This window comes from Astyanax mexicanus, chromosome 13, assembly GCF_023375975.1.
Source record: "Astyanax mexicanus isolate ESR-SI-001 chromosome 13, AstMex3_surface, whole genome shotgun sequence".
Lineage (NCBI taxonomy): Eukaryota > Metazoa > Chordata > Actinopteri > Characiformes > Acestrorhamphidae > Astyanax > Astyanax mexicanus.
The window spans coordinates 27,946,113-27,973,871 of record NC_064420.1 but is presented as its reverse complement, the minus strand read 5'-3'; the positions used below and the strand labels follow the sequence as shown (position 1 = coordinate 27,973,871).

Below are 27,759 nucleotides of genomic sequence, written 5' to 3'. Positions count from 1 at the left end.
TAGCTGTGAATGCCAGTTTTGGGAATATTTTTTGCTCTATGTTTTTCACAAAAACTGTCAATGTGCCTCATAATCTGTAATGTATGAATTTTACAAGACAGGTTATAATGAGCAGTAAAGCCACTTTGCTGAAGTACAGCGTTATACAGAAGTTTCAGTGAAGTTTCTCCAGCACCAACGCTGGAGCAGTAATAGCATTACTCGCTAAACGCTATGTCTTTTGCCATTCAGAGGTATTATCGGCCTATAGCCTGCTGCTAACCCCGGCTAGCACTGCTGGAGCAGCATTAGCATTAGCCGCTAACCGCAGCACTAGCTCTTTTTCCATTTAGAGGTGATTATATCGAACTGTATCCTGGCATACCGGAACACTCAGTGCGGCGTTTACTAGCACTAACCTGCTGCTGCACCCAGCCTTAGTGGAAATCTGGAAATCTAAGTTTACTCTAAATAAAACACCCAGGTTCCGCTTATTTGACTTTAAGAATTACAGTTGTAAGAGTTACTTAGCTTTACTTAACTTACTAACCCCACCGCCACCACCACCCAGCAGCAAGATCTGCTAAATTAGAAGGAAAACATGGCAACACCCCTGTTCCTTACTAGTGTCACATTATGCACCTTATAATCCAGTGCAAATTATAGAGCAAAAAAGACGGTACCTCTATAACCTTTGATTCCACTGCTGCCCCCCAAATCTGATACGTGTTATGTTCCGGCATTACAATTTGCGATCAGTAAAAAGTTTTAGAAAAAGGCAGGTGATTTCTGCAGGTGAGTCGTGGAGCTTTTAACGTGGTGGTGGTGGTGTATGAGTAATTGAGGAGGATCGCAGTGGCTTAAGATAGATTTGGTTAATAGTCAGTTTGATGCAGTAATTCTGGAGAGCACTGACAGGAAGACATTGGCCTGTCACCAAGCTGCGACATTAATTGAATTCCTGTACTGATGATATTCCTTTGTGCCAATCAGCTCTCGTATTAAGCTAAAGGACAGTCATTTGTAGTTTTGGGTGAAAAGATTTGATATCGGTCCCACTCCAGCTTGTCAGGGAGGGTTTTGTGTTTTGTGAGACTCTGTCGGTGCCACTGATTGTTATTTTCTCTTCTGTTCTTCTGTGTTCTTTTTTTTTTCCCCGACCTTTCTGCTATTTTCCCTCCTTTTTTTCCCTTTCTCTTTAACTCTCTCCACCTCTCCTCCCCTCTGCTGTGCCTCTCCTTTCTTCCCTCTGCTCTCAGAGCCCAGTGGAGTGCCGGGGGGCGTGTGGGCTCAGAGTATTTCTGCCTCTGAATTTGAAGTGAGCTGGCAGACACTCTCTGACTCTCCTGAAAGAGTTTTGGGCTACGAGGTGCGTCTGTCTACTCTACTAAATGGAAATGACTCGGCCTCCTGTTTTGAAATGCACCATGGGTACCGCCAGTGCCTGTCATCTCCCACATTGCACCTGTTCTCTCTGTCTCTCTTTCTTTCTCTCTCTCTCTTTTTCTCGCACGCTCTCTCGTGTTCTCCCTGCATGTGGAAACACAAATAAGAATGAGGTTGCTCATGTTTAAAGGTATGCATGAAATTAAATGTGCTGCACAGCAATAGAAACAGCAGCAGTAGCTGTGCAGAAGCCGTGGAGATCACAATCCTACATGCTACATGGAGATCCTATCCATTCACATTCACACCTTGCCGAATGCAATAAAACCCCTGCTTATTATACGCTGAAGGTTCTTTGGACAGTGAATTGATTGGCACTGCAGGGTGTTTTTTTTTTTTTTCTTCACTCAGACTGCACTCTGTGCTTCTCTGTCTGTACACAGGTGGTGTACTGGGAGGATGATACGAAGCCGGAGACCATGGGGAAGGTACGTGTGTCTGCGAATCAGTACACGGTGAACATCAGCGGCCTGAAGGGATACACTCAGTATTTCTTAACAGTCAGCGCCTTCAACACGGCAGGCACAGGACCTCGCACCCCCACCATTAACGTCACCACCAGGAAATCTCGTGAGTACAAATCATACACATGCTTTGTTACCTTAGTTAAGTTGAAAATTTGGTTATCTATTTTGTATTTTACATACTATAAGGCACACCTTATTATCAGTGAATGTCTATTTTCTGGTTTGTTTTCTGGTCTGTTTCTTACATAAGCTGCACCAGATTATAAGGCATATTTAAAGCAACAGTAGTAAGGAACAAGGGTGTCACCATGTTTCCCTTCTAATTCAGCATGCCTCGCTGCTTGGGTTTTCCAGTAAGCCAGGGTGCCTTTAGCTATCAGAGGTTTGTCCCACATAGCTTGTTTTAATTTGGTAAACACACAGATTACAGGCTGATATATTCACCTCTGAATGGCGAAAGAGATAGCACTGCAGTTAGCAGCTAATTGTAATACTGCTCCGGTATCAGTGCTGGAGAAACTTCACTGAAACTCCTGTATAACTTTACTGCTTGTTACAAGCTGACTGGTAGAATTCATACATAAGGTGCACCGGATTAAAAGGCGCACTGACAATTCTTGGAAAATTTAAAGGATTTTTATAGTGCGAAAAATATGGTAATCATTTATTTTTCATGAATATGACTTTTTATTTCTACTTCTTTCCATTTTTACACAATTGTCAGATTTTTTTACTCCTTCCATTTTAAAAGTAGCCTCATTACTCCCATTTCATTTCCGATGGTTTTCATTCCAAAAAAACCTATCCAGATAAGTCTCTCCATCCAGATAGAGTAAATCTGATTGTGTTTGGATGTAGAGAAGCATAAACATCTACCATTCTGACATCCTATTGGTTTATACCATCCAATCCATAACACATCACATCACGTCACGCCAAACTCCAGCAAAAACATAGGGGACGTATGTAGCCTAGTGTGAAGATGATCCATGACTCAAGAGACTCAAGAGAACTCAAGTGAAAAGTCCCAACTATCATATTTTTCAAAATATAAGGAGCACTTAAAATCCTTTAATTTTCCTAACTATCAACAGTGTGACTTACAATCTGGTGCGCCTTATGTATGAATTTTACCATTTAGGTTGTAAGGAGCAGTAAAGCCACTCCACTGAAGTGCAGCATTATACAGGAGTTTCAGTAAAGTTTCTCCAGCACCTAGGCTGGATCAGTATTAATATCAGAGGTTTTATAGTATATCAGACTGTAGTCTGCGTGTTTACCATGTTAAAACAAGCTACATGGGATGAACCGCTAGCTGATAGCACCCTGGTTTACTGGAACACTCAGGGTTCCTCAGTGTAGCTCTGCAGCTAACCGCTCTGTTGAAAATATTGGAAATCTAAGCTTACTATAAGTAAATGGAAGCGCTTCTAGGAGAGATATCTGTGTAGATTGTCATTCAGCACATCCAGAATTTTGTTTTTACCACACCTTATAATCCAGTGTGCCTTATATATGCAAAAATACCAGAAAATAGACATTCATTGATAGTGCACCTTATAATACAGTGCACCTTATAGTCCGTAAAATACGTTAAGCTTCTTTAATATATTCACATTGTATTAAAATGCATTCATTTTCAATGGGCTTATATGGGGCTGAAAACAGGCACTATAGGCTCTTTAAGCTTTTGTCCTTTAATGACTTTTACTTGAGTAAAAAGCTTGAGGTAATACTTAAACTTTCACAGAATTAGATTCAAGATTTAAATTCTTGTATTTATGCCTCTACCTGAGTAATGAATGGGAATACTTTTGACACTGATATGCCCATATTCATGGGAAAAGAACTAGTATCACATTTCCAAACTATTATATGTAAGATATACATATATAATAATAAAATGAAATATTTTGGTACATTTCCAGTGTCCAGTGGTAATTTTCTTAAGTGATATCCTGTATGGGACTTCAATTGTTGGTCTTCTTCCTTCACTCAGCACCAGGACAGCCACCTCTGAATGTGGAGTGGAACCTGATTGGCTCGAAGCTGACTGTCCACTGGGACCCTGTTGTTACCATGGAGATGGAGTCTGAGGTCACCGGGTATCAGGCAAGTTCATGGATTCTCTGTAGAACATAATCAAACTCAAGGACTAAGCTTGTTTAAAAAGTTGCTTATATGTGCAGCTGGTGCACTTTTAGACTTTTAGTCTCGGAAATGTCACACAACACAATTGAGCACATGTCACACGTGTTTAAAAAAACTACACATCCAAATCAGGGTCTCAGATAAACAGCACTGGATCTGATTGGTTGATTTATTCAATCTCCAGTGCAGTGGTTGTTTTTTTTTAGTGCAGTATTTGCTGCATGAGTAGCTCGTATGGGTTTCTCTGTGCTTAGAGAAAACTTATTTACATTGGAAACCCATGGGCATTTGCTGAATTCCAAATTCAGCAAACATTTTTGTTCGGCCCCAAAGCAGAAAAGGCTGGGAAAGTATGGAAAATGCAAAGAAGAAAAGAGAAAAAACATGGACTTTCATTGCAGACAGTATAAACAGTATGATATTTCATGTTTTTGTCTGTTCAAATTCAGTGGTAAAGCCTTTACCACTTTGTAATGTTGCCATTTCTTTCTTACAAACTCATTTTGGCTCAAAACATATTAGAGCTTAGATCAGGCCCAACCCGGCCCGAGCCCGTGCACGTTCTTCCCAAGCCCGACCGGACCCATAAACTGTCTTTATGAACCCGAGCCCGATTTAAACCCGGCGTTTTTAAAACATTTTGGGGCTGTTTAAATTAGCGAATTCCGTTCAACATGATGTTAATTAACACTGCAACACTGAAGAAGCACAGACCTATTAATTAAGTATTTAACAATGTTTATTAAGAACCGATCTCCTCGTCTACTCTAATTAAGTTAACAATGTCTAGAATAAAAACACTTTCTGAACAAACGTTTTTTTTTTATTTTAAGCATAGAGCCTATAGAAAAAAAAAAAATAGCATAGTCTTTTTTTTATTTTAAGCATTTCATTAAACTGAAATTGTTATCATACGCTTATAATTTACAATGACTTTTGTTTTAGAATATAAAATGCTTTCTGAACAAAACACAGCAATAACAGTCTTTTTGCTGTGGAATGCTCGGAGCATGCTGAATTAACATCACACTCTGTGAAGCCGACACACGTGTTGTTACTATCAACAACTAACTTGAAGTAGCTCCATACCTCTGACTATTGTAATTATCACGCCATAGCTTTAAATAAAATAAAAATAGCATTAAAAACAGAGCCCGACCCGGCCCGAGGAAAGTGGTGGGAAATCTTGGCCCAATCCGGCCTAAGTTTGGGTCGGGCCTCGGGTCGTATTTAGCCCCATCCGGATGGGATTAGTTTCTCAGGGGGATGTCTGTGCACAATATTTTACACTTCTACTCAGTGATAAAACTCCTGCAATTGAAAAAACAGGAAGACCAGTGATTTATTTTGGCTGTTTTGGTCACGAAATTATGTTCAGTAGCTCCTCCATTTTCACTCGCTGTTGTGTTTACGTGCATCTCTGTGGAAACACGTGCCCAAATAGCTATTTTTATTTAACACGAGGTGACAAAACTCTAAAATGTCCGTCCACACAGGAATGAAATTACCAGAGGACCACGGAGTTCAGCGAAAAACTGAAGGTAACTCAGCCTGTAATTTTCTCAGAGGACGTCTGAGGAAAACGCATACATGGTCGTTCCAAACAGGAATAAAATCACAGAGGACCCCCCTATAAAAGAGAAAATTGCCCCAGGACCCCCTGAAAAACTAATTTTTTGGTTAATATGTCTGCAATCATATCATTGGTTTTCAGGAACTAGACCTAAATTGGCCAATCCCATTGCCATTTTTTTAAGAATATGTTGTGGGTCTAAAATGTAGGGATGGATGAATATTAACAAATAAAATGAAACTGGTCACATAAAATATAAAATGTCCTGTTTTTTTTTTTACTATCTGCAATGAAGTAAAAGTCAAAGTAAATGCATTTTCAATACTTCCCCAACTTTTTCTAATTTGGGGGGTTGTGAAACACTTCTGGGAGATCCTTAAAATTAAGCTGTAAATCTGAATAATTCATTCTTTCAGAGATCGGACTAGTTCCACAGCTTCCTGCCTAATCATGCATGGATATCTGAAAATCTTAAAGGAAGTGAAAGTGTCTGGAATCACTTTTTACGGTTTTACTGTTCTAAATTTGGGTATGACTTTATTAAACAGTCCTACTCATTATCTTTAAAAAAAATAACAATTTCATATCTCCATTTTAGAGTCATTATTTTAAATCTTTATTAATGGAGCTCTGCCTAATAGCTCCTTAAATAATTGAGTTTTTATATGCTGTAAAGGGAAACAGTTTAAAATGATTACTCATGCTTGAACAAGTGGAATATGTTTTGCTTTATATTCATTATCTGTTAGAGAGCACAATCAGAATGCTAACCTCTTCTCTGTTCCTGCTGTTCCGCTGTTTAGGTGTCTTACAGGAGAAACCGACACAAAGAGATAAACCTCGTGACCACTAACCTGACTTCAGTGGAGATCCTCCTCCCTGCTGATGATGATTATATCATCCAGATCTGTGCTCTGAGTGAGGGTGGAGAAGGCATCCCTACCGAGCCCATCAACATTCATAAACTAAGTAAGATCTGATTGATTGATTGATTGATTGATTAACTAATACATTCTTTTCAAATGTATAAAAAGCTTCAGGAGCTCGCCGTTTGCGAATCCTGTTCATGCAGCTTTACATCAGCTACCGAAGCCCTCAGAGAGCACAAATGGCCTTGCTCTCTCTGGGTGGGTAGATGGCGCTCTCTCCCCAAATCACTCCAAAGGGTTATGTCGATCAGCACAAGGCATCTGTGAGCTGATGTATCAGAACCGAGTCGCTACGCTTTCCTCCGAGTGAGCTGTGATGCTACTCGGCAATACTGCATCAGCAGCAGTTAAAAAAGAGGTGGCGGCTGACTTCACATGTGTCGGAGGAGGCATGTGCTAGTCTTCAAGTGTTCTCTTCCACCAGTCTTACACACTGCTTTTGGATAACTTTATGCCACTCCTGGTGCAAAAATTCAAGCAGTTCAGCTTGGTTTGACGGCTTGTGATCATCCATCTTCCCCTTAATTATATTCCAGAGGTTTTGAATTTGGTAAAATCAAAGAAACTCATAATTTTTAAGTGAACTCTTATTTTTTTCCAGAGCTGTATATAACAGTGTGAGCAAGCAGCGAAGTGAAATAAGTGAATCTGATGAAAATAATTACTTTAGTACTGGGTGTACACTGCCATGTGCCAACTTTAAAGTTTGGTGGAGGAGGGATAATGCTATGCAGTTGTTTTTTCAAGGATGGAGACAAAACGTAATGCCCTTTCAAACCAAAACATTTTAGGTAAGGCCCTTTTCAGTTCCAGCATAACTTTTCTCTATTGCTAGTTCACAAAGAAAGGTCTTTAATTCGACCCCTGGCCAAGCTCTGTTGTCCAATATCAGTGTCTAACCTCACAAATTCTCTTTCTGGGTGAATGGGCAAAACTTCCCATATTCACTTCAAAGTTGAAGTAGAAGTGGAAGCTATTAAAGCTGCAAAAGAAGACCAACTCCATATTAATACGTATGGATTTAGGATTTAGATATGTACGTCATAAAATCTCCTGTTGGTTTAATGTGAAAGTGCCTCAATCCTTTTGTCCATAATAGTGTACAGGGGTTATGTGTTGGTTAATGGAATGCTATTAAGTCAGTATAGGTTGTACATGTATATCGAGTGCCCACATGAGAGAGATTAACCTAACAAGGAAGGAATCATGGACTTGGGTTTCATGGGGCTTTAATGTAAAGCCATTTAAATGAGCCGTTAAAGAGATTTATTGAATCAGATTTTTTCCACAGTGGCGGTGATAGGAACCAAAAGCGCTGAATTTTTCTCAATGCAAAGTCAAAAAAAAATTATTACACAAAAGAGTTACAGTGCATTATCTAATGGCTTTTTAAAAAATGTTATGCATACATTTATCAGCAAAGAAATGGTTGCAAAAATAGTTACACCCAGCAATAAGCAATGCGATGGCATTCACAAAAATGAAAATAAAGACTAATATGGGCAACCCTTGGTCATATTTTTTGAGCTTTACATAAATAAATTAGGTGGAAATATGTGTAACACAATATGCCAGACATCTCTGTATAAAGTTGTAAAGGTTAATCTCTTCCTAATGGTGTCCTGCAACGATCCATCCCATACAATGTAAATATTCACACAGATTCTACAGATTGTGTAGCTTGCTTCTAACCCTGGCTAGCACTTCTAGAGCAGTATTAGCATTAGCTGCTAACTGTACTAAGTGCTAGATCTTTTTTTTTCCACTCAGAGGCGAGAATATAGGCCTGCAATCTTCATGTTTACCATGTTAAAAGAAGCTACGTGGGACGAAACGCTAGCTAATATTTCCCTGGCTTACTGAACTCAGTGTAACGCTGTCGGGCAGCATTTACGTCTCGCTAGCGCTAGTGTTTAGCCGCTAATGCTAATGCTGCTGCACCCAGCCTTAGTGAAAATCTGGAAATCTAAGTTTACTGTGAATCAATTGAAGCACTTTATTCACCCAAATAAACAGTTTTCAGGAGAGAAATCTGTGTAGATTAACATCCAGCACGCGTTTACAGTTTTGTTTTCTCAGCTTAGTTTAGCTTTTAGTTACGCAAGATCTGCTGAATTAGAAGGAAAACATGGCGACACCCCTGTTCCTTACTGAGTTGCATAATGCGCTTTATAATCCAGTGCGCCTTATGTATAAAAATAGAACAGAAAATAGACGTTCATTGATAGTGCGCCTTATAATTTATTATAACACTTACAATAAAGTAATATGTCCTATTGTTTTTTTTTTGTAGACATTTCAACCCTGGTTCCTATCAGCCCTACAGTAAAGACATTTAAATTGGTAAATTGGTACAGTCTACAATTCACAGCCCTGCATTAAACAGCCATAAATTATTAAACAGTACAGAAAGTCCCCTTGAAAAAGAACTCTCATTATAAAGTTTAAGTGCTATGAAAGAAAAACCCGATCTTCTGCCCAACAGTTCTATATTATTCCTCTCAGATCATTAAGCATAGCATTTGTTTATTTCATTCTCTGTCTGTATAAAGCACATACATATGCCTCAGCAGAGCAAACATTATCCTACACTTTTTCTCTCACGGCTACCGTCTCCAGCTGCACGGAAGCGCATGATATAAAATATGCATGGCATCAAAGGAATATTAAACACAAATACCAGCTAAAGTAAACAAAGTCAGATTAACCTCATAATGGGATTTTCTTTGTCCCCTGAGTAATAAGAGCAGGTGCAAAATTCCGTTCTCGGTAAAACTGCGGCCCTCAGCACGTAGTTTCGGCTCTCTAAATGAGTGCTCACAGATTTGAGATGTTCTCCTCAGAGCCTGCAGTGTACACCTTGTATCCTCCGCTGGGCTAAGCAGTGTGATCTTTATTAACTATCCTTAGCCCTCGCCATCTATCTCTGCCTGTTCATCTCGGCTCCCTCCTGAATATAGCAGTACAGACAGACGGAACTGCAGGGGAGAACAGCTCTGCACGCTGGATTATTCACATTTTTCATCCTCTTACACTGCCACGACCACTTTTCATGAAAAAGTAAATCTGTGGGTTTTTTTTCAGTGCTGTCGGCAAAGAATATTATCGGCTGTGTTAAAAGGGGCTTTCAGAAGCTATGGAGTATTTTAGATGCTTCTCCGATGGGAGCGAGCGCTCCCAGAAACATTTTAGGTTATTTTTCGGCATGAAGCTGCACGCTGAAGAGCAGATTTAAACAGTTAGGCAGTCTTACTGTCGTACTTTTCTCTTTTCAGCGGAGAAGACTTATATTAAGGGATGAGTATTCTGACTGGGTTTTGTTGATATTGAGCTAAAAGGGTTTTTAGTTAACCAATCAGCGAACTGATTAATCTGATAACTCAGTGAATACTTACTGAAGTACAGCAGTGCCAATATTATACGTTATAGCACTCCCTCGAGTGTATTATTGGCACTGTAATATTACATGTTATAGCACAAACCTCGAGTGTATTATTGCGATTATACCACAGTTCCATTATCGCTGTTTATTGAAAGATTTTGAGTTAAAAAGGATGAGAAAATACCATCTGTTTGGTTAAAAACACTCTGAGTTAAAATAGTTCCATTGCTGCTCTGTTTGTAATTCCATTGCTGCGCTGCATTGTTGCTAGATGGAGAATGCATGGAGACATGGAGAACTTCGGCTACAGTGCAATACCAGCTGAATACGGCACTCACTGAGTGCCTCTCAGCCAATAACATTGCAGGGTCAGAACTAACTGTGGTATAATAGTTGATATTAATTCACAATAAATAAATAATAAATTGTGATAAAAATCACAATTATTCAGACTATATATCTAGTATTGAATTACTTTATTTTAGAAAAGAAACAGCTTACCAATGCAGGGTAATTCAAAAATATATATGGAAATATATGGGATAATATATATATATATATATATATATACAAAAAAAATTCATTTTAAGATTTAAAACTGTTATGAATGAAATGTTGAAAGTATCGACCAACCGACATAGTTTTTTTTAATAGCCAATGCTTATATTTACAGAGCACAGGTGACCAATATATAAAGCCGATATTTCGTTTTTTTGTTTTTCTTCCAAACTATTTTTTGTTTGGTTTTTTCCCTCATTTAGCATTTGTTTTTTTGTTTGTGTGATTTTGCTACAGCAAACACTGTTCTAGAGTTAACACCTTAAACAGGAATTTCTGATGAGCGACGGCTGTTCTCCTGTAGCTGAGTTAGCATTAGCTAAAAGTAGCCGGTTAGTGTTAGCTGAGCTAAAAGTAGCCAGTTAGCGTTACTTGAGCTGAGCTAAAGTTGCTGGTTAGCATGAGCTGAGCTGAACTATAGTTGCCGGTGAGTGTTAGCTGAGCTAAGCTAAATATGCCGGTTAGTGTTAGCTGAGGTAAATATGCCGGTTAGTGTTAGCTGAGGTAAAGATGTCGGTTAGTGTTAGCTGAGGTAAAGATGTCGGTTAGTGTTAGCTGAGGTAAAGATGTCGGTTAGTGTTAGCTGAGTTAAAGATGTCGGTTAGTGTTAGCTGAGGTAAAGATGTCGGTTAGTGTTAGCTGAGGTAAAGATGTCGGTTAGTGTTAGCTGAGGTAAAGATGTCGGTTAGTGTTAGCTGAGGTAAAGATGACGGTTAGTGTTAGCTGAGCTAAAGATGTCGGTTAGTGTTAGCTGAGGTAAAGATTCCGGTTAGTGTTAGCTGAGTTAAAGATGTTGGTTAGTGTTAGCTGAGGTGAAGTAGTGTTAGCCAAGCTAGGCTAAAGATGCTGTTTAGTATTAGTTGAGGTAAAGTAGCCGGTTAGTGTTAACAGAGCTAAGCTAAAGATGCCAGTTAGTGTTAGCTAAGGTAAAGTAGCCGGTTAACATTATCTGAACTGAGCTAAAGTTGCCGGTTAGCATTAGCCAAGCTGAGCTAAAGTTGCTTGTTAGCGTTAGCTGAGCTAAGCTAAAGTTGTTGGTTAGCCTTAACTGAGGTAAAGTAGCCAGTTAGTTTTAGATGAGCTAAGCTAAAGTTGAGGGTTAGCGTTAGTTAAGCTGAGCTAAAGTTGCTGGTTAGTGTTAACTGAGCTAAAGTTGTCAGTTAGCGTTAGCTGAGCTGAGCTAAAGTTTCCAGATAGGGTTAGCTGAACTGAGCTAAATGAGCTGGTTAGCGTTAACTGAGCTGAGCTAAAGTAGCCAGTTAGTGTTAGCTGAGCTAAGCTAGCCAGTTAGCGTTAGCTAGCACAGAGGCTTCTAGACAGTAAAGCTGCTAACACAGAAGCTACACTGCTGATTACTAAAGCCAGTCAGATGGGTTCACTTACTGGTGCTGTTTGGGATCCAGTCGAGGCTGAAGTGAAGCTGTTCTCTTCAGGCTAATTAGTTGATTTGCTGCAGCTGCATCTGAAGCTCTGTGTGAACAGGTTCTGGGGGGTTTGTGTATGTTGCTTTTGGGGAGCATTACTTAAGATGTCAAATTTTAAAAACTCCCTTTTCTGCGTGTGAAAGAGTTCAAGTCAGGTTTGTCTATGTTACAGACCTTACAGAAATTTTTCTTCACTATAAGAGAAAAAACATTTAAATAGGGATAACATCATAGAAATGAATACAAAGTATGTTTTTATATATAAAAAAACAGATGTGAATATTTATTGCAGTGCATCATTGACACAAATTTCAATGAGTTTTTTTGCCTTTCTTTGCTCTCTAAACAGGGTTAGACACACTCTTTCTTTTTTTTTGCTCCCTGTCTGCTTTTGCTTTCTTTAATTTTCCTTCACCTTAAGCATAGTCATTTTCAAGGGAATGGACGCTGTAGTTTCATTACCATCCTTTGTATAAAACAATGTCTGCCATGTTGTCAGATTTACTGCCTTTATTAAGTTTACAGTGTGTCCTTAAAGACCAGAAGTGGATTTTTCCACTGAATATTTAGTTCGTCCAATTAGTGTAATATTTAACTATAAAATAATTTTAATTGCCATTTTTTAGGTTGTACTTTTGAAAGATGTGCTGTCTGTGTTTTTCTGCAGTCATTAATTAAGGCTATTAAAACTAATTAGGCTACAGTAGCCCCTTCTTATATGTTTTGTGAAATTAAAATTAATAATAATAATAATGGATGATAATCTGCATTTCACTCATTTTGAGCTTTTTCCTTCCCTCTCACTTCAGGTAATGCAATGGTACTTGTATGTAAATAGTGATATCAACATTCACACAAAGTTTTGATGAAGGTAAAAATCGATACTTAATTAAAACATGTTAAAACTGAGTAACGTCTTGCTCTGTACCGATCAGACAAATCCGCGACACGTAGTTTGAGCGACCAGAAGGCACAGACATAAAGAGAACGTTTCCGAAATTCCAATCTCATTTCTGGAAAGGAACATGAAGTAATGAAAGCTGTAGTTTTAATGAGATCTCAGAAGCAGCGAGGTAAGGTATGAGGGTAAATATTGTACAATTGCTTTTGGGAAATTAAAAAGACTGCAGCGTTTTTATTTCCTGTGCGAGAAGGAGACACAGTTAACCCTGTTAGAAAGTTGGCAGTGATGGCTGTGAAAGCCGTCAATGTTTGTAAATGTATTTCTCAAGTTTGTTAATGTATTGCTCAAAATCTTTATTCACTTATATCTTTTTTTTCCTAATAGCGTTTATGTACCCCATGTTTCCATAATGTTAGATTCGTAGGTACTTTATTTGCGGAGACACTCCCGATTTATCTTCTGCTTAAGCAATTACTATAAAAGCATTGCTGGTAATTTCCTGAAAATATATGTATGTACATTTAGCTGTGATGGTTTAACAAAGTGTTTGAGAGCAGGACAGTATTAGAAGCATTTCTCTTGGCAGGTTAGGTAGCAGATGCATTAAAAAAGAGTTCGACTTTAAAGGTGTCCTTCCACTAAAATCTACTTTTTTTTGTTTGATTTCTTTGTGAAATACAGTAGGTCTCTCTGAGTTGTATATGCATGCTGCACATAAAACTCTTCCCCAGCCTCCATTGTCTGCAGTAGATAGTAAAAGAAAGTATTTAGAAAAACAAGTTGATCAGGAAAAACACCCACAGGCAGCGCTGAAGCCGGGCAGCAAAGCTGTCTTGTCAAATAGCAGCTAACAGCGCTAGGAACAGCATGGCAGTTCGTTCCTGTTTTATTTGTGCAAAATACAAATCAGTGTTTTATGCTTTGCCCAGTAATTCAGAGCTAAGGATGTCTATGGAACACCACCAGTGAGGTACAATTGAGATAGGTAGGTGTATTTTCAGAACAGTTCTGATTACACTAGTTAAATGTAAAAATCCACCCCGGGATTTTGTTCCAACTGGCTGGGCGGCTCAGTCAACTACCCACCTCTGTTTTCATAGGTTTACATAGGATCTCCGGTGGATTTTGCATTTTACAGAGACCGTAGACTTGGTCAATGGCTAACCTGGACTTAGCAGGGCATTACACATGTTGTAAAGTAATATTTTACATTACAAATCTTTTTTTTTTACGTTTGTGCCTCCTTCTGTTGCAGTGCTGTTAGCCAATCAGAAGCTATATGTTTGCATATATGAAAATTTAAATAAATACAGTTAGGCCCAGCATTATTTAGACAGTGACCTAGTCTTCATAATTTGAGCTCTGCATGCCATCACACTGGATTTGAAATGATTTGAACAAATGAGACGTAATTGAAGTGTAGTATTTCAGGTTTAATTCAAGAGGTTGAACAAAAATATCCTATGAAGCGTTTAGGAATTGCAGCATTTATCTAAAAAGCCTCCTCATTTCAGGGACTCAAAATCAATTGGACAAATTATCTCAAAAGCTGGTAAAAGGTCTAAATGTGATTCCAGGTGTGGCATTTGCATTGGAAAGCTGTTGCTGTGAACCCAAAACATGTGGTCAAAGGAGCTCTCAGTGGAAGTGAAACAGACCGCCATCAGGCTGAAAAAAAGAAAAAATCCATCAGTTCCATCAGTTTGGTGGAATCTGAGCAAAAGAGTGCAGTGGTAAACTCAATTTTTTTAAAAGCCTGAAAGTCCACAAAAGACAAAAGTGGAGGATTATTGCAGAAAAGCAGAATCCTTTCTGCTATGAAGAAAAATTCTATAAAAATATTAATATTGCGATATACCATGCTGTTTCCGTTTGTGTTACAATATCAGTACAACACAATAAATATCAATAGTTGATTGAAACTTAGGCCCACAAAACTCTAAACTCTAAGACTCATCACCCGATTTGCCTTACTAAAGTTACTGCCTTATTACTCCACATGGTGGCGCTATTCAAATGAATAGGGTAAACCTATTGGCGGTAAAGAATATTGGTTGTCAAACCGACACAAAGAAATTCATAATTCCTGATAATTGCTTATTTATTTAGGAGCATTTTATCCTCTTCAGTAACAGAGATTACATGAAGTATCGTAGAGTATTGTCTAGCAATATATTATATATACAGTATCGCGATATCTACAGTTTTAGAAAAAATAAGAGACCACTTAAAAATGATGAGTTTCTTTGATTTTACCAAATTGAAAACCTCTGGAATGTAATCAAGGGGAAGATGGAAGATCACAAGCCATCAAACCAAACTGAACTGCTTGAATTTTTGCACCAGGAGTGGCATAAAGTTATCCAAAAGCAGTGTGTAAGACTAGTGGAGGCGAACATGCCAAGATGCATGAAAACTGTTGATTTCTGAACTCTTACCAATGCACAGGCTCTATGTTACAGACTCTTTTCTTAGTTATAACAGAAAGATGGATAGGGATAACATCAGAGAAACCAATACCAAATAAAAAAATTCAGATGGAAAAAAAACTTTTTGATTTTTAATGCAGTGTATCATTCACACAAATTCCAATGCGTTTTTTGCTTAGATCTTAAATGTCCATTTATTCTTTTTCTCTGCTCCTTGTCTGCTTTTGCTTTTTTCTTCATTATATGCTATAATGAAGAGTTTGGTTCCAAAACGCTATAAATCCATTTTTATCAATTTGAGTAAAAAAGGGTTTTCTTTAGCAAGAAAGTGGTAGGCTGAAAACCATTGTTTTCTGTTTCAAACTATCAAATACCATACTAAGGTTAAAATAACACAAAAAATTCAAATCAAGATTTTAATATTTAAAGATTTATTTTTAAAATCATTCGTTTTTTCGCAAAACGCAATAAATCCATGCCATGTTTTTTTTTTTTTTTTTTTTCAAAATGTCTTATATATCCTTTGGCATCAATAGATTTTTTTTTTTTACTGAAAATGTGCAAAATACAATAATAAATAACAATAAATTGTACATCTGAATATAATAGTTTGACCATTGGGCCTAAAAACACAAATTTCAAAACATTTCTTTTTGAAAAAGTGCAAAATTTCATTAACGAACAAGACATTAAGACAATAAAATCCCCAAAATCACGTTACATTCATGTGCTGTAGTGTAGTGTAGTGTGTGTGTGTGTGTGTGTGTGTGAACTGCAGATGACAGCGGGCATTTCCCCCCTCCTGAATGCCTCATTTTCTTTACCTTTTCACATACATGAGACTCTTTTGATGGCTTTCTCTTTTTTTCAATAACTGCTACACGAACAGACTCCTCTATACCATCAAACCCGTTCATTTTCGCGGACTTTGAGAGTGAAAAACGAAAGTGAAAGTAGGCTACACGAAATACCGGCCGGCGTGCTATGATGTTTACATTCTATAGCTCGTAGAATGCTGCACTGTGATTGGATGAGGGGAGATGTGGCATTCTGCGGGAAATCAAGACTGGCGTTTGTTGCATTTTGGAAAGAAAGAGAGAAAGCAGGGCAGTATTACATGGCGGATGTGGCGTTTTGATGAAAATTAAATATTGGCTTTTCAAGAGTGGTCACATAACATTCTGATTCTGAGTCTAACTCATTTTTTTTAAAAACGGCGTTTATCGCGTTTTGGAATCAAACTCTTCATATACCATATTCACCCTAATTCTACATAACCACTGCAGAGTCTTAGCTCGGAATGATTATTGATGCTATATGGGTGAATCAGGTTAATAATCAGAGCAAAGATTGGGGGGGGGGGGGGAAATCACGTAGTGTAACCTTTGGCTTCTTTAGCAGCAGCAATACAAGTCTTTGAAAGTGTACTATAGAGGTGAACACCATTCTTCTGAAAGAGAGGAGGCCAATTCCAGTCCTGGAGGGCCAGGTTTCTGCACAGTTGTTAATTGCCTGTTAATTGCCAGGTTTAGTAGGTCTTTTAGAGCAGGGAAATCAGTAACTGTCCTGGACTCTGGTCCCTATTGCCCACTCCTGTTCTAAAGAATATTCTCTCAATTAGTGTTTTTGTATGAGGTTGGGAGAAAAAGTGCTGTCTAACAAGTCTGTCCAATTTCTCCTATATATTTCCAATTGCCTTGAGATCTAGGGACTGTAAGCAACACTGCATAGCTTTTGCATATTTGTTATACTCATCAATCTATAGACTCTATATAACTATGCTTTCCAGTCTTCCAGGTATTCGTTTACTGGCAGAATAACTTTTTATATAGAGAGGTAGATGAGGAAACAGTAAAAGGCCACACTTAAAGGTGTCATTTCATAGTTTTTTCATATATTTTAAAATGTCTAGTTGTGGTTTCTAGTATGAATGAATGCCATGTGAGCTGGTTTTGGTGAAAAAAAGAAGTGCTTCGATGATTCTGAATAACCGTGCTTTAGTCCGATGGAGGAGTGAAGTGGGGGGGAGAGAGAAACAATAGGATTTTGGCTCTGGCTCATGAATATATTCATACATGCAAACATACCGCCTATGATTGCCTAACACTAATAACAGTCTTTGCTATGTCATATGTTACTTTACAACATGTGTAATGCCCTGCTAACACCACTTCGCTGGTGGTGTTCCATAGACAAATTCTAACCTTTGTTCCTTAGCTCTGAATTACTGGGCAAAGCATTTTACACTGATGTGTTATTTGCACAAATAACACAGGAACGAACATACTTGTCGTGCTGGTTCTAGCGCTGCTAGCTCCTATCTGACGAGACGTGTCAGCCTTAGCTCTGGCTGTGGGCGGTCATGAGCCAAGGTGGGCAGGGCCATGAATACTAATTCACGAGTTGACGTAGACACAGATGGTTTCCTGATCGACTTGTTTTTCTGAACATTTTCTTTTACTGGCTTCTGCAGATAATGGAGGTTGAAGAAAAGTTTTATGTGCAGCTACAGGTTACAAGTGTAGAAACTGAAGCATGAAAGCCAGACTATGAGGGAACGTAACACATAAAGAATCATGTCGTAAAACTTAAAATACTCTGGGAAGGATTTAGGTTAGGATTGAGGTTTCTGAGGCTGATGAACTTATCTTTTGCAACAGAGGGAACTCTTGCTTTTTCTTTCCTGGCACGGTCCTGATAAGAGCCAGTTTCATCATTTTTTCAGATGGACTGACCTTAATTTCTTATAGTAATTTTTTTTTTTACTTAGTTGAGTAGTTCTTGCTTTAATATGGATTAGAACGTTATTCAAATAGGGATATTCACTGTATACCAACTCTACCTCTTCACAACTTTACATTTGATGTCCTTAAACACATTAAAAGGTCAAGAAATTAAAGTAATTAACTCTTGACAAGTTCAGTACAGCTGTTAACTGAAAGCGGATCTTTCCATGTGACTCTACCTCATAAAGCTGACTGAGAAAATAAAGCCAAGTTGTGTAAAGAATCTAAGAATCTAAACTATAAAACATATTCTAGTGTGTTGAATATTTTTTCTTTAATGATTTGCTGATTTTTGATCTGTGTTTAGTTGGTGTATAAATGAAGTCTTAAGCAAATTATACATTAATATAACAGAGGGCCCTCAAAATGGAATAGGTACCTGATTCAAATGTAATTTGAGTAATGTCCATTTTTTATAATAATAAAACAAGAACATTGATAAAAAATAAGCATTATTAGTTTGAAATTCAATAAAAATGGCATTTACAAGAATTACAGATAAGTAAGTGAAATAACTACAATGTAATACATTGTTACTAAAAGCAGTTTAGATATAGTGAGAGTTGAGATATAGTGGAGTGAGTACTTGAGCTGTACGAGTAAAATAAGAAGTAAGACAGATACCAAAGAGGTTTACATTTTAGAATGAATAGAAACAGGCAGCGTAGGTGTCAGCGGAGCTTCTGACCAAGGAGGATTAAGCTGTGTCTCGGCTAGAGGAGCCAGCAGCTGCAGCCGCCTCGCACTCTGGAGATTATAACGGCGTGTGGTTCCGTGACCGTGCCGATGGCTCCAATGCAAGTCGAGCTCAAAACACTATCAGACGTGCTGTGGGCTGAATCAGGCAGCGGCTGGTCTGTGCAGCACCGGGTTAAATCAAAATGGATCATCTGGCAGTGAGAAAGAGACTGCTGGTATAACGACTAAAGGAAACGTGTCGAAGACCTATAGTGCAGAGAGCGTATTTCATGACCCCTTGTGTCCTGTCAATTATTTGGGGTATTGTCATCTTTAAAGAAATCATTCCTTTCAGCGCTGAAATGTTTCATGATTGCAACAGGGTCATCAGTCACAATAACTTTGCATTGATTTGCAGTGCCCTTACTCTCAAAGGCATGCATGTCAAACTGCTTTCCTTCTGGCACACAGCTTTGTGAGATTAACTTTGACTCTCTTGTGCATTGAAGTTCTCTTGTGCATGAAAGTCAACTTAAACACTATCATACTGTTACTGTTATGCAAAAAAAACCTCCCATTTTTACAGTTTACCTTGCTAACTTTTTATGTAATTATGAATCTGACAATTGTTCTTTACATTGTGTCAAAAATTCATGATCAATCGACCAATATAAATAATGATACTTGATGATTCTCAGTCCAGTAGTGACACTGAAGTGTTTAAAAACTCCAGCAGCACTGCTGTGTCCGATCTAAAATCACCAACCAATCACATATTGCTAATGCAAGACCACCATGTGCTCAGTATCACTGCAGTGCTGAGAAGGATCCACCTCCCAAAAAAGAGCTGCTAGTCTGTGGTGGGGTTTACTGGGGTCATGACCATTATAGAACAGGGTTTTTCCTCAGATTATAAGGCGCAATGAACATCTCTTTTCTGGTCTATTTTCATACATAAGGTGCACCGGATTATTAGGCGCAATAAGCAACACTAGTAAGAATGCCTACTTGAAGTGACCAAGGTGTCACCATGTTTGCCTTCTAATTCAGCAGGTCTTGCCGATGGGAGTAACAAAACTGTCATCCTTAAAAAACTGTAATTCTTAAAAAAACTTTTCTTTCAAAGTCAAATGAGCACTGGTATGTTAATCTACACAGTAGGGGTGTAACGGTACAGAAATATCACGGTTCACACCTTGGTATAAACCCCACGGTTTGGTACTTTTTGGTATGATTCATAATAGCACGCGAGAGAGAGAGGGCGCGCAAGAGAGGGGGTGCTCGCAACCGAGAGACAGTACAAGCACCTAACCCTGCGTTCACACTGGGAAGCGACTAGCAACCATTAATTTCCTATAGCAGGGCGTGATTTCAGCGCAGCGACATGTGCAACAGTCCTGTTAGTTAGTTACAAGCGCCTATACCGAGTACAACTCGGTATAAACCCCACGGTTTGGTACATTTTCGGTACGGTTCATAATAGCACGCGAGAGAGAGAGGGAGCGCAAAAGAGAAAAGGGCCACAAGAGAGAGAGGACGCATGCGGGACAGAGGACACCAGAGAGAAAAGGGGGGGTGTCGCAACAGAGAGACAGTACAAGCGCCTAACCCTGCGTTCACACTGGGAAGCAACTAGCAACCATTAATTTCCCTATAACAGGGCGTGATTTCAGCGCAGCGACGTGTGCAACACTCCTGTTAGTTCCGCGTTACATTCATTAGTTCCACAAGTCTCCTATAGACTGCCTGTGTACCGTGTTTTCTGCGTGCGATTACACAAACCGAACTATGACCCCCCGTAACGTGACGGTTTGTAAAGAATACATGTACCGTTACACCCTGTTACACAGATTTCTCTCCTGAAACTGTTTATTTGGGTGTGTAAAGTGCATCCTATTATTTACAGTAAGCTTTGATTTCCAGTATTTTGTTCAAGCGTGAGTCTCAGCCTCACTCAGCCTGCCCTGGTTAGCAGCGCTAGCCAGCCACAGTTAGCGCTAGTAAAAGCCGCCCGACAGCAATAGACTGGAACACTTGAGTGTTCCGGTAACACAGGGTGCTATTAGCTAGCGATTCGTTCCATATATCTTATTTTAACATGGTAAATGCGCAGACTATAGTCCAATATATTCACCTCTAGCTCGGCGAAAGAGCTAGCTGCATTCAGCCTCAGTGCTGAAGAAACGCCACTGAAACTCTTTTATAATGCTGTATTTCACCGGAGTGGCTTTACTGCTCCTTACAACCTGACTGGTAAAATTCATACATAAGATACAATGGATTATAAGACACACTGTCAATTTTGGGAAACTTAAATGATTTTAAGTACGCCTTATAGTGCGAGAAATATGGTATAATAAAGTATACAAGAAACAAAAAGACTACTGTCTTTCCTATTTTCTCCCATATTTGGTGGAAGGCCATCTACCCAGCCCATTCTTTAGAATTCCCCCTATCACTAGTCATTCCCACAATACTGAGAGGGTAAAGAAAAGCACATGCCTGGTCACACACAATTTAGTTAAATTTAGTCAATTTCAGGATTTCTGGGAATGTGTAAAATATTGTTATAATTGTTTTCTTATTAATTTTACATGTTAGACATCCTTCATCATCTAAGATGATTTACTCTGCTTTCTTATGGCTGCAAAATAAAAATGAAAACTTGCCTCTTACTTGGCGTAGTCGGCAGGATTTGAACTTGTGTGGAAACACTCCACGGATCATGCAGTCAAGATGAGCTTATGTCCTGGATGATTTTAGGTGAATTTAGGTGATTTGCAGGTTCTATCAGAGCAGTGTAGAAGTTAATATCCAATTGGACACAGTAACTGACTGTGAGAGCTCTCTTTTGACAGCAGTCTTCTCAACATCTCGCTCTGCCAAGCTTTTGACACGGCGATGTTCAACAGTTTGTTTTGAGAGGCTCCTGACTTCAGCTGTGGATGTTTATTTTAATTTTTAATGAGAGATTTTCTTAACCATTTCAAAACGGTCCACTTCTTCCTTGAGGCAGACTGCTAGGTTGTCTTGGCATGGGTTTCTGTGTCACTGTTTTGCAGTGCTGCATTCCAGAGAAATAATTTTAGTTTTTGGTATTTAATTAGTGTAGTAAACTAGAGCTATGGGCGTTTTTTTTTACATTAGCATTTTTTTCTTGACCTGGGAGAGCTTATTCTGAGAGTTTGGAACATTTGGCCAGTGTGAAAGCCGTGTTTGAGCCTGGGGCAGTTCAGAGAAGCGATCTTTGGGTCTTCTGAATTCGGTGGTCCGGGGTTCACTACAAGCAGACTCTGGTGAAGTCTGCAACGTGCATGGAAATGATTTGCTCCTGGCTGCATGTGGGGTTGAACAAATGGTTTATTTTGTCCTGTGAATATGCTGCCTTTGTTTATTTAAATTTTATTTATATCGGATATAAAGGTTCTAATTCTGGTTAATTGCACTAATTATGCTATTAACTGGTTCTATAATCTACAGTGCTAGTCAAAAGATTAGACGCACATTCTTGTTAATATTTGTTCTTTATTTTTATTATTTACTGCACTGTAGATTAATATTGATGATATTAATACTGAAAACTTTACAAGCACCTTACATAAAAAGACGAGTTGGGAATGCAGAGTGAAGAAAAAGCAGTTAACAAAAGTTGAGCACCTCTAGAACTCCTTTAAGAAAGTTGGAGAACCATTCCAGGTTCTACCTTATGAAGCCAACTGAAAGTATCATGCCAAGAATGGGCAAAATTGGCATCAAAACAAAAGCTGGCACTTTGAAAAATCATATAAAAAGTCTAAAACGTAGTCTAAAAAAGTATTTTGGCTTATTTAGCACTTTTCTTGTTTATTCCATATTTGCATGTGTTCCTGCATAGTTTTAGTGTCTTCAATATTAATCTTCAACGTAGAAAATAATAAAACTAAACGGTAAAAGTGTCCAAACGTTTAACTGGTACTGTATGGACATAAAATTAATCAGTTTATTATTTTATATCTGTTAAAAAATACAAATTTCTTTTTTTATTTGTTTTATTCATTGAGAGACTGCACGGGCCCTATTTTAGTGTTCTATAGCTTACCAGTCAATTTATGTTCAGTCAAAGTGCTTTTTTCTTTTTCTTTTTTATTTTCAAAACTGCAGTATGTGAGAGAGAATGAGTGAGAATGAGAATCTGTTAAATTTTCAAACAGCAGAATGCGTATCTCTGCTATATTAAGCTACAGTTATTAAGTCGGTGTACTGAACATTAATATAAATCCTTCTAAATGTCAGAAATAAATATAACTAATAATGACTTATAGTTACTGTGCACATTTTGTAAGTATATTATATTTTATTGTTGATTGCTGAAGGCTCTGGGCGAGGTGTTTTTTATTTTTTTTTATTTTTTTTTTTTTGCTGTGGAAAAGAAGTGATGGTATGTGGTATTGTGCGTGGGGTGCACAGTGTGCACTGCGATCCTGCATTGATAATTGCATGGCTGACTGTTGACTGTTGTTTGGGTTTTAATCAGTCAGTGGCGCACCTGTGTTTCCCACCACCAAGATAGAAACACACCAGAAATTCTAAAGTCTAAAACGTAGTCTAAAAAAGTATTTTGGCTTATTTAGCACTTTTCTTGTTTATTCCATATTTGCATGTGTTCCTGCATAGTTTTAGTGTCTTCAATATTAATCTTCAACGTAGAAAATAATAAAACTAAACGGTAAAAGTGTCCAAACGTTTAACTGGTACTGTATGGACATAAAATTAATCAGTTTATTATTTTATATCTGTTAAAAAATACAAATTTCTTTTTTTATTTGTTTTATTCATTGAGAGACTGCACGGGCCCTATTTTAGTGTTCTATAGCTTACCAGTCAATTTATGTTCAGTCAAAGTGCTTTTTTCTTTTTCTTTTTTATTTTCAAAACTGCAGTATGTGAGAGAGAATGAGTGAGAATGAGAATCTGTTAAATTTTCAAACAGCAGAATGCGTATCTCTGCTATATTAAGCTACAGTTATTAAGTCGGTGTACTGAACATTAATATAAATCCTTCTAAATGTCAGAAATAAATATAACTAATAATGACTTATAGTTACTGTGCACATTTTGTAAGTATATTATATTTTATTGTTGATTGCTGAAGGCTCTGGGCGAGGTGTTTTTTATTTATTTTTATTTTTTATTTTTTGCTGTGGAAAAGAAGTGATGGTATGTGGTATTGTGCGTGGGGTGCACAGTGTGCACTGCGATCCTGCATTGATAATTGCATGGCTGACTGTTGACTGTTGTTTGGGTTTTAATCAGTCAGTGGCGCACCTGTGTTTCCCACCACCAAGATAGAAACACACCAGAAATTTACCTGAACACACTTCACTTCCAGACCACAACGCCCATGGGTGTTAATATATTCCTTAACTCCAACGCTATTTTAAAGAAGCATGCGCAAGGCGTGAAAATGCTGTTAAAAAACTGTTGATGGGGTGTAAGATAGCTACAAGCATCATGACGTGCCTTTCACAGGGTGTACGATAGGGCCCTACAACTCTTTAAAAGGGTGTAAACTTCACAATAAGGGTACATAAATTCATCATGAACTAGTTATTAATTGACACTAGTTAAGACATTAATGTCTCCACATTTCAGACATTACATAGCATCTTCAGAAACTTTTCTCTTTTCTCCATTTGTGTGGCATGTTAAACTTTCGTTACCTTTTATGACGCTCCTTTAGTGCTCGTTTTTCTACTTTTTGTTTCTTCTGACACCTTTTTAAATATCAGCCAGCTAATTAACTCTGCCCATCTGGCCATAATAGGTTGAAAGGAAGGTAGACTGTGCTTTTTCCCCTGTTAAAGGCACTAGAATTTGTCAGCTTTGCTCAGTAAGAGTGTGCTGCGGTTGCTACAGTATGAATTGCTGTCTGTCAGCATCTAGAAAGGCTTTTAGTTTTAAACAGCTGCTTCAGCTCGGCCCTGTCAGTGGGAAGCAAGGTTATTAGTGTAGGTTGTAAATATCCAAACCATTCCTGACAAATATTATATTTATTTATTTTAAAAGCACTATTCTGTTATTACAGAACGTATGTGATTCCGCCCACCACCTGCGACTGTATACAACTTGTGAAGTTCTAGAGTGCTGAGAAATGGACAATACAGCAAAAATATTTGACAGTTATGCGAACGTTTTCAATGTAAACAGTGTTTACCGCAATATTTCAAGCTTTAACCTGTCTCGCGGGAAAAAAATAGGTTAGTGTGGACTTTTTAGGCGGGATCTGGCAACACATGTAGAATCAGCGCCCCCGGGGGGGAGGGGAGGAGATATGTTCTGTCAATACAAGCAAGCTGATTGGCTGTTTCTCCTGAGAGAAAATTTATTTGGGGCTTTCATTTGGTGCCCCCTTTAGTGCAGCGCCCCTATGCGTCGCATTGGCTGCATACCCCCTTTTTAAGTTGTATGTTTGGATGCATTTTGGCTTTCCAGTGGAAACAATAAACGGTATTTTAGGAGATTTAGGAGAAAAAAAAACACAAACCATAGTCTTAATATGACTGGTTGTGGTTTGCACTTATTGTTTGCACTATATAAGTCCTAGAACCCAGTATCGTGTCTCGTCTCGTCTCATCTCGTGATATTAGTGTCTCGTCACACCCCTAGTATTTTATATTATAGATTCTTCAAAATACGCACCTCTTGCTTAGATGCTTATAATCACCTGGAATAATCAGCTTTCAGTTAAAAGCTGTGCTGAAATTCAGGAGTTTGAATGTCTTGCCTTCTTAATGTGTTTAAGAGCATCAGTTGTGAAGTTGTAAAGAGGTAGAGTTGGTATACAGTGAATAGACCTATTTACTGTAAGTAATGTTCTAATCCATATTATGACAAGAACTTCTCAACTAAGTAAAGAAAAAAAATAAGAAATGAAGGTCGGTCAATCGAAAAATTTGAGGAACTTTGAAAGTATCCTCAAGTGCAGTCGCAAAGACCGTCAACAACGTTATGATGAAACTGGCACTCATCAGGACCACTCAGGGAAAAAAAAAGGAAGACCAAGCGTTACCTCTGTTGCACAGGATAGTTTACTACATGATTCCTTTTGTGTTCTTTCATAGTCTATAAAAAAAAGAAACCCATTTTACTGGTACTGTATGTATTAAATGATAGAGTAAAGTAAATTATGTGTTTATGTTTGTGTTTTTTTTTCTGTGTTGCAGGTATGAGTGTACGGGGGTCCAGAGCGTGGCGACCAGCCAGCATTCCTCTCACCGTGCTTTTCATCATCGCATTTACTGCCATGAGGCCGTCGCTGTGAGAGCATTCGTTTGGCCTGACAGACTGACACTACTTAGGCGCTTCTCTTTGTCTTTATCAGTGTCCTCATCGTCTGCTCTTCCTTCCTTTAACATCGCGGGGAGACGAGACGTGCACCGGGACGTTATGGGTTTTTTTTTTGTTTCAGCTTCTTCTTTGACGCAAGATTGTTGTTCTTAACCACGCTGTTGAGAAGTCGGTCGGGAGACGCCGGCGGGAAGACGACAGGCTCGGAGTAATTGGGTTTCGTGTGCATGTTATGTACAGTGTATCATTGTCTCGCGGCAAGGGACGAAGAGAATGAACAGGTTCTGGGTTTTGTCCTCTTCTTTTTTTCATATTGTACGGGGGATGTCATGACTTTGTGTGCACTACTTTCCCCACAGGTCTCCGCGACCGTCGAGGAGAGCGAAAATGCCTTACTTCCATGTACATGCCAAAGTAGTAGATGTCCTTCTCATGTGCTTCTCTGCTCTTGTTGCTAAGCTACCGTTTGTCCAAACGTCTGCTTTTTATTCCTTTTTGATATGAAATCTTGATGTTATTCAGTGTTTTTGTAGGGTATTATTACATATCATTGATGTTGGGCAGCCTCAGCGTACTCATTTACGGAAGATGATTTGTCGCTGTGCCTTTTCGATACAGTAGCTACATATCGATTTCATTCATCTCGCATCATGAAGCCTTTAGTATTCAGACTGGCGGGAGCATTTCATTGTTGCTGGAGAGGATCTGTAATAGCGGCGTGCATTATGAAGCCCGTTTGACGTGGGTTATGCGGCGGAAAGGGTTGTGGTTATGCATTGTGAACGCTGTAATTGGGTTTCATCAAAATATGTAAGTGTAACTTACTTGCAGTTAGTTATTTGCTTATTTGTTGTCGTTTCTATGGAAGGCAGTGAAGCATCATTATGCGCATTATGAGCTGGAAATATGTACTTGTTGTCAAAGAAATAGGTGCACCCAGAAGGAAGGAATGAACAGATAAGATTAAGTATTGGTGGAGATAACCAATGATTCCTTATGTGTGTGGAAGAACTGTAGTCAGTTGTTGTTGTTGTTCCTAATAACTTATCTTATCATATCTTCTTTATAAACAGCATTATATTGTATTTTTCAGACTATAAGGCGCACTTAGAATCTTTTAATTTTCCTTATAATCCGGTTCACCTTAAGTGTGAATTCTTCCAGTCATGTATTAAGCAGAAGTAAAGCAATATAAGGGTGAGTTTTCTGTGAAGTTTCTCCAGCACTAAGGCTGGGTGCAGCAGCATTATCTTTAGCATTAGCCGCTAACCACAGTGCCAGCTAGCTCTCCTGCCGCTCAGAGTTGAGTACACCGGTCAGTAGTCTGCGTGTTTGCCGTGTTAAAACAAGCTACGTGAGACAAACTGCTAGCTGATAGCACCCTGGGTTACCAAAACACTCAGGGTTCCTCAGTCTAGCGCTATTGGGTGCTGCGGTTAGTGGCTAATGCTAATGCTGCTGCACCCAGCCTTAGTGCTGGAGAAACTTGAACACTGAAAACTGACCCTTAGAGAAAAATTATTGGACATCTAAGCTTGCTGTAAATAAACAGAAGAGCTTTAAACACCCAAATAAATGGTTTTCAGAAGATAAATCTGTGTATATTAACATCTAGTGCTTGTTTGATTTAGAAATAATTTTATTTACTTTTTTTTTTTTTTTAAGAATTATAGTTTTATTTACTTAGGCGCTTCCCCCAGCTTCACCATTAGAAGAGAAAATAAACA

At 38.5% G+C, this 27,759-nt stretch overlaps 1 protein-coding gene across 1 annotated transcript in view; it reads left to right on the top strand.

Annotated features, from left to right (window-relative positions):
- cntn3a.2 (contactin 3a, tandem duplicate 2) overlaps positions 1-27,216 on the top strand; it is a 167,982-nt gene extending 140,766 nt beyond the window's left edge. The window contains exons 19-23 of the mRNA XM_022677584.2: positions 1,239-1,348; positions 1,809-1,995; positions 3,892-4,004; positions 6,420-6,585; positions 25,909-27,216. Of these exons, the coding sequence (XP_022533305.2) occupies positions 1,239-1,348; positions 1,809-1,995; positions 3,892-4,004; positions 6,420-6,585; positions 25,909-26,006 (674 nt within the window). The 3' untranslated portion in view covers positions 26,007-27,216. The remainder of the gene's footprint in view (positions 1-1,238; positions 1,349-1,808; positions 1,996-3,891; positions 4,005-6,419; positions 6,586-25,908) is intronic.
- The last annotated feature ends 543 nt before the right edge of the window (positions 27,217-27,759 follow it).